Here is a 7,469-nt window from a genome sequence, read left to right as displayed (position 1 = left end):
TGCCATGTCTTTACCATGCATCCTTATAATTCAATTCAACATTCAACTGATAATATTCTGGTGAATCTGTGCTTCACTGTACCTAGCGCACTAAACAGGGTTTAACCAGCATTCTGTAACTTCTTTTTGAAAAAAGTCAACATTCTGTTAGTCTTTTTAACTCATTTGTAGCAGGCACCTTAAAAGTCAATGGTTTTGACAAAAGATCGGCTGAGCAAGATCGTACCAGAAATCAAGTTTCCTCAACATTTACATTTTATTTTATACTTGGAGAAAACAGTGGAATTATGTTGAATGAATCACTACAGACTAAATTTATTAACAAAAATATCTTCTATAAAAAAGCTAAATCTAGATTAGATAGACAAATATATCTAAAAATTAAATAAAATTGAAGGAGGAGAGTTGAATGTTTGAGAAGGATTTTGAAAATATTCATGTAGGCAAATAAGCATCAAGTTTATATAGAATTTATATTAGATGAGGATATATAGTAAGAAATGATCATGAGTATAACGACACCAAGTTCAGCAAACAGGAGGTGCATATAGATATATTAATATTAATATGTTACAGACATACAAAGATGGCACAATCACAAAAACCTTTAAAACATCATTGCTCTAGCTATACTGCGATGGGATGCCAGATTGGTTTTTTTACTAATGAAATCACATTCGAAGAAACTGCACTGATCAAAAGAGGTGATTTTATTCACAATGTTTTCCAGCTATGGACCATTCTCACACTAGATGATAATTAGGTGAAGTGCTTTTGAGTAAATAGCTGGGAGTCAAAACAAAAGAAACACATTTTAAAAATGTCTTTAAAGGCCTCAGTTGCTCTAAAGTGATTGTAGTGAATTAATTTCTTATGAAATATTGTCGCTGTTTGTGTGCGGGCCACATTGCACACAGAAGAATTACATACATGGCAGAATTTGAAAAGAAATATCCAGCATGCAGTGTTCACCTCAGTTAGGCCGACATCCAATCACCAGACCGTTGAATATTAACATACTGATTCAAAAATTTAAGGAGAAATCAATTTGGTGAGCAATGCGATAAAAAACATAATGAAGGTAAAACACTGACAGGCACAAGTTAAGTATCTATCAGAACTTTTAAAGATCATTTAGCTCATAATACATTGAACAGAAAATAATGTTTGCTATCATAAAATTCCTTCTTAATTATCAGTGCTGCCAAATCCTTGCTCAGAGGGCAGGAAGAGAGAAATCTTATTTTTTTAAAAAATATGTCACTATATTATCGCGTTCAAATTCTTTTTTTTAAAAGAAGTGGATCTGTGCTGCAGTTTAAATTGGATGTTATCGAACACTTATCGAGCAAGTTGACTGCTTCTAGAAATGTCCAGTAATTGCCAGAGCAAAAGCAAACTCATCACCTCCTGGAATCTGACACTCTTTGCTTGATATAAACAAATCCAGCCAAGCCAACACAAAGGGCTGGTGGGTGAAATGGCTACCTCCGCCAGTTCTGAACAAAAGAGATTATCAAAACTTATTATGGCTTGACTTCACGCAAATGATTCCAAGGTTATCTATCACAAAAAACACAATGGTTTCTGATGAGGGAACATGAAAACCACATTGTTAGAATAGTGTCTCAACCCAAAGCCTCGGCCATATGATTAGAACTGGTACAGAGACAGTAGGAACTGCTGATGCTGGAGAATCTGAGATAACAAGGTGTAGGGCTGGATGAACACAGCAGGCCAAGCAGCATCAGAGGAACAGGAAGGCTGACATTTCAGGTCTAAACCCATCTTCAGAAATGGGGGAGGGGAAGGGGATTCTGAAATAAATAGGGAGAAAGGGGGAGGCGGATGGACGTCCAGTCCCTATATACTTACATTCCCCATGCAGATGGCCTAAAGGCCCTCCGCTTCTTCCTGTCCTGCAGGCCCGACCAGTCCCCCTGCACCGACACCCTTATCCGCTTAGCTGAACTCGTCCTCACCCTTAACAACTTCTCCTTCCATTCCTCCCACTTCCTACAGACAAAGGGGGTGGTCATGGGTACCCGCATGGGCCCAAGCTATGCCTGCCTCTTTGTAGGGTACGTGGAACAATCCCTCTTCCAAAGCTACACTGGCCCTATCCCCCACCTCTTCCTCCGTTACATCGATGACTGTATCGGCGCCGCCTCGTGCTCCCACGAGGAGCTCAAACAGTTCATCCACTTCACTAACACCTTCCACCCCAACCTTAAGTTCACCTGGACCATCTCTGCTACCTCTCTCCCCTTCCTGGACCTCTCTATTTCCATCTCTCGAAACCGATATCCATTTCAAGCCTACCGACTCCCACAGCTACCTAGAGTACACCTCCTCTCATTCACCTTCCTGCAAAAAGGCCATCCCCGATTCCCAATTCCTTTGCCTCCGCCGCATCTGCTCCCAAGATGAGACATTCCACTCCCGTACATCTCAGTTGTCCTTGTTTTTCAAGGACCACGACTTCCCCTCCACAGTGGCCGAAAACGCCCTCGACTGTGTCTCTCGCATTTCCCGCAACTCATCCCTCACACCCCCTCCCCGCAATAATAAGCAAAACAGAATCCCCCTCATCCTCACGTACCACCCCACCAACCTCCAGATCCAACGCATCATCCTCCGACACTTCCGCCATCTGCAATCCGACCTCACTACCAAAGACATTTTTCCCTCCCCACCCTTATCTGCTTTCTGGAAGGACCACGCTCTCCATGACTCCCTTGTCCGCTCCACACTTCCCACCAGACCCACCACTCCCGGCACTTTTCCCTGCAACCGCAGGAACTGCTACACCTGCCCCTACACCTCCCCCCTCACCCCCATCCCAGGCCCCAAGAAGACCTTCCACATCAAACAGATGTCCACCTGCACATCTGCTAATGTGGTATATTGTATCCGCTGTTCCCGTTGTGGCCTCCTCTACATTGGGGAAACCAAGCAGAGGCTTGGGGACTGCTTTGTGGAACACCTACACTCAGTTCGCACCAAACAACTGCACCTCCCAGTCGCGAACCATTTGAACTCCCCCTCTCACTCCTTGGACGACATGTCCATCCTGGGCCTCCTGCAGTGCCACAACGATGCCACCTGAAGGTTGCAGGAACAGCATCTCATATTTTGCTTGGGAACTCTGCAGCCCAATGGTATCAATGTGGACTTCACAAGCTTCAAAATCTCCCCTCCCTCTACCACATCCCAAAACCAGCCCAGCTCATACCCACCTCCCTAACCTGTCCTTCCACCTATCCACCCCTCCCACCTCAAGCCCCACCCCTATCTCCTACATACTAGCCTCATCCTGCCCCCTTGACCTGTCCGTCCTCCCTGGACCGACCTATCCCCTCCCTAACTCCCCACCTACACTCACCTTTACTGGCTCCAACCCCGCCTCCTTGACCGGTCTGTCTCCTCTCCGCCTATCTTTTCCTTTATCCATCTTCTATCCGCCTCCCCCTTTCTCCCTATTTATTTCAGAATCCCCTTCCCCTCCCCCATTTCTGAAGAAGGGTCAGCATTCCTGCTCCTCCGATGCTGCTTGGCCTGCTGTGTTCATCCAGCTCTACACCTTGTTGATTAGAACTGGTTTGTTTGAATCACCTTTCATTACTTTTGTTCATCAATCTGCTAGTAAGTCCAAAGAATAAGCAGTTCCAGACTTAGCTAAACGTCTGTCTCTAATGTGTGGTGTGGTGGGTTGCTACAGATCTGCCATCATTTTTCTGCAGGAAACTGTTGGAACCAATGAAAATAGTAAAAATAAATACAAAACCTTTACGGAACATTAATGACTTTGCATATACTTAGTCATTTATATTAAAGCTTTGAAAATTAAACAAAGCATCCTTGATTCACACAAAATACTCTGTGTAGACAAGCCACTATTACATTTTTTATACTTTGTAACATTGGAATAGAACCAATGCTCAATTTTCCTTTAATCTGCATAAGTACATAAATAATATATTTAAACTTTACTTGTGCAAGATTTACAGAATAGTCCAGCCTCAACATTGTGAAAGCAACTAAAATCAAATAATTCAGGTAAAAAATATTGAAAATGTATCAGGTGAAATATATTTAAATTAGAATAAAGTACTTTACCTGTGTGTTAGCCGTCTATGGCTAATGCAGACCACTCTATGGTTGTCTTGTGCGATGCATACTTTGTGTCTACTACATTTCACATTTAGGCATGGATCTTTGGTAGAATCAAGCCCTACAGAAAATAGTTAGGAAAAGAAACCAGTGTTATCCAAAAATAGGTTTCATTTCACTCCCACGTAACAACCACTATAAACAATAAAAACACAAATAACAGCTTAAGAAATCGGTTGTTATTTTGAGACCAGAAAAGAAAGGTAATGGTAATATTTATTTGGATTATTTTAAACAGTGGAATTCTGTGTGAGAAATTATTATTGAAGGCAGCTCAATGAACATAGTTTAAAATTAATTAAATAACTGCTGTCCAAAAAAGGAACTATTAAAGACTGTTTGCAACTAGGAACAGGGTAGTACTCATATCGGTGGCTCATGTACAGACAAACACTGATATTCAATATGCCACAGCTGTTTTCTGTACTGTTATATTTATGATTTCAGATATATGGACAAAACAATGCATGCCAATGTTCCAGAACCTAAAGATATCAGCCACTAACTAGATTGTATGGCAAAAATCCTTCTTATTAAAACTCAATTTTCCTGTTTGACTTAGTTTCTCCATATTTTGCTTGCTGGTCCACATGATGCCCAAGGGTAAAAAAAAGTGGGATAATCGCTTGCTTGAAATGGGCTACTTTCAGCCTTAACCAAAAAACATTTAAAAGTAATCCAGCCACAATTAGTCCTTCCGATTTTAGGCTAAAGAAGAAATTTAGTTTATTGCATCTCTGTATAGATTTACAGGTTATAGGAACAGGATCTATGTTACTACGCTGGAAGAACGCGAACTTGAGTCTCTCTCTCCCAAGAGAAACTACTCTTCTACCAGGTTCTCATGACATTGTCACATTGGGTCATACATTTTATACTCCTTCAAGTATGTACCACTTCAGATCTTTCCAAGTTCATATTCAGCACATGTAGTTAATTTGTTATTAGATCTGGAGGCGGGAACTAGTGTTTCTTAGGAGCAGAGGTCCCACTTTCAATTTATTAAGACCACATGCATCACATCAAACCTGGGTGTACCATTAGGATAAAGCTGACTTAATATCAATAGACTTTCAACTGGGTTCTGTGGAAGGGGTGTGGGTAGGGGACAAGGAATACGCCTCTCTGTAATATTCTGTGCATCTGCAAAGCAAGGTATCTTTGCCTAAAGTAATGAATCGAAGTATTGAAATAGTAGCAACCATCACAAATTATGTCCATTATATTTGAACGTTAACGTCACAAACATGAGTACTACTGGTGGACAGTACTAAAATTCAAGCTTAAGTCACTGCAATACTGCTCCTAATTGAATGTGAGAATGAAATTCGAAATATAAACATTATTTATACTTTTATTAAACAACTCTACTAGTTGGGACAAAAAAAATAAAACTTTTAATTTAAAACTGATTTATTGTTAATACACTGGTTCATATAGTTTAACATAGAATTGGTAATTGAGCAAAAGCTCAGAATGCATGACTGAGCAAGGTTATTTTTGTATAGGGTAATGGTATATATTCATATTTATGCTTGTATGCACGCTGTTTGATTAAACAGATGGACACCAGTGAAAAAAATTCAGAGAATTTTGGCATCTTTCCGTTATTGAGACTTTTAGCTTCTGATACAATAAAGCCCTGATGAAGACGTTAAAACCATAAGGAAGATGCATGCATAGGAGGTTACCATTTCACACCTCAAGCCTCTGCCATTACTCAGTAAGGTTATAACTGATCCAATTGTGGCCTCAACTCCCTTATTATGGATTCTGATGTGGAGATGCTGGTGTTGGACTGGGGTGGTCAAGGTCAAAAATCACATGACACCAGGTTATAGTCCAACAGGTTTATTTGAAAACACAAGCTTTCAGAGCTCAGGTCCTTCCTTAGGTGTAGTGTGAGAGGGAGTGTATAAGACACAGAATTCATAGGCAGAAAGGTAAGAACCCCAAAACTGGCTGCCTTTTGTTGAATCTTTAATCAGTTAGGAAGGAGACTAATGATTGAAATGCAAAATCCAGATTCCTTTCAAGACATTGTCCTGAGATAACTAAAGGTTTTATCAATGTATACAAGAAGTGACATCCCAGGTCTGACAATGCATTTTAGGTGTGAGATCTTGTTTAGAATCTGCCTATGCTTAAACTGGGGTCAGGTTTTATTTCGTGGAGCAAAACAGGATGTGATTGTAGACTTGCTCATTGAGCTGGTATGTTTGATTGCAGACGTTTCGTCACCTTGCTACGTAACATCATCAGTGCACTTCCGATGAAGCGTTGGTGTTCTGCCCATTTGTAATTTATGTGTCTCGGTTTGTTGGGGTGGTTGGCATCACTTCTGGTTTTGTTTTTCAGTGGTTTGTATATCAGGTCCAGTATAATGTGCTTGTTGATGGAGTTCTGGTTGGAATGCCAGGCCTCCAGGAATTCCCTGGCATGTCTCTGTTTGACTTGTGCTATTATGGATACATTGTCCTAGTCGAATTCGTGTCCTTCTTTGTCTGTGTGCACTGAGATCAGTGAGAACTGGTCGTGTCTCTTGATGGCTAGTTGGTGTTTGTTTATCCTCATTGTCAGTTTTCTTCCAGTTTGGCCAGTGTAATGTTTCTCACAGTCCTTGCAGGGAACCAGATTACAACAACTCTGAAGAAATTACACAACTCAGGAGATACCAGCAAGACAGACTGCCAAAAAATGAAGCCAGAGGGATTCAACACACCCCGTTTCTATGGACTCCCTAAGGTACACTAACCAGAGGCCCCCTCAGACCTATTGTCTCACTACCAGGTATGCCAACATATAGACTAGCCGAAGAACTACAACGGAAACTGAAATACTTAGTTGACAACACTACCCACTCCATCCGCTCCTCCTAAGAATTCCTCAGCATCATCAAGGACACCAGAACAGAAGAGGACAAGATAATAACAGCACTATTTACATCCTTAAACATCAACCTAACCAAAGAGACAATTGCCACATGGCTGGATGAATCAGGAAGGCAGGCATCCCATGACAGCAACAGCATCAACAAGGACAGAACCCTGAAACTGCTGGATCTGTGCCTCACAACCCACATCACCTTCAACAACCGTATATTCAAACAGATCAACGGAACACCAATGGGATCCCCAATATCAGGACTGATAGCAAAAGCAGTAATGCAAAGAAGAACAAACAGCGCTCCCCACTATCCAACCCAAACTCAGAGGACTGCTATGTAGATGACACCTTCATGATCATCAAACGCACAAGACGAGAAGAAACTCACCGACACATAAACAACACCCTTG

The 7,469-nt window shown here is 41.3% G+C and overlaps 1 protein-coding gene across 1 annotated transcript in view; it reads right to left on the bottom strand.

Annotated features, from left to right (window-relative positions):
- Positions 1-4,115: 4,115 nt before the first annotated feature.
- LOC125484953 (testican-3-like) overlaps positions 4,116-7,469 on the bottom strand; it is a 229,502-nt gene continuing 226,148 nt past the window's right edge. The window contains exon 5 of the mRNA XM_048605668.1: positions 4,116-4,234. Within this exon, the coding sequence (XP_048461625.1) occupies positions 4,116-4,234 (119 nt within the window). The remainder of the gene's footprint in view (positions 4,235-7,469) is intronic.

The sequence above is a fragment of the Rhincodon typus genome, chromosome 1 (genome assembly GCF_021869965.1).
Source record: "Rhincodon typus isolate 14 chromosome 1, sRhiTyp1.1, whole genome shotgun sequence".
In the NCBI taxonomy this organism is placed as follows: domain Eukaryota; kingdom Metazoa; phylum Chordata; class Chondrichthyes; order Orectolobiformes; family Rhincodontidae; genus Rhincodon; species Rhincodon typus.
Note: the sequence above shows the minus strand (reverse complement) of the source record. Positions and strands in the feature narration are given on the sequence as shown.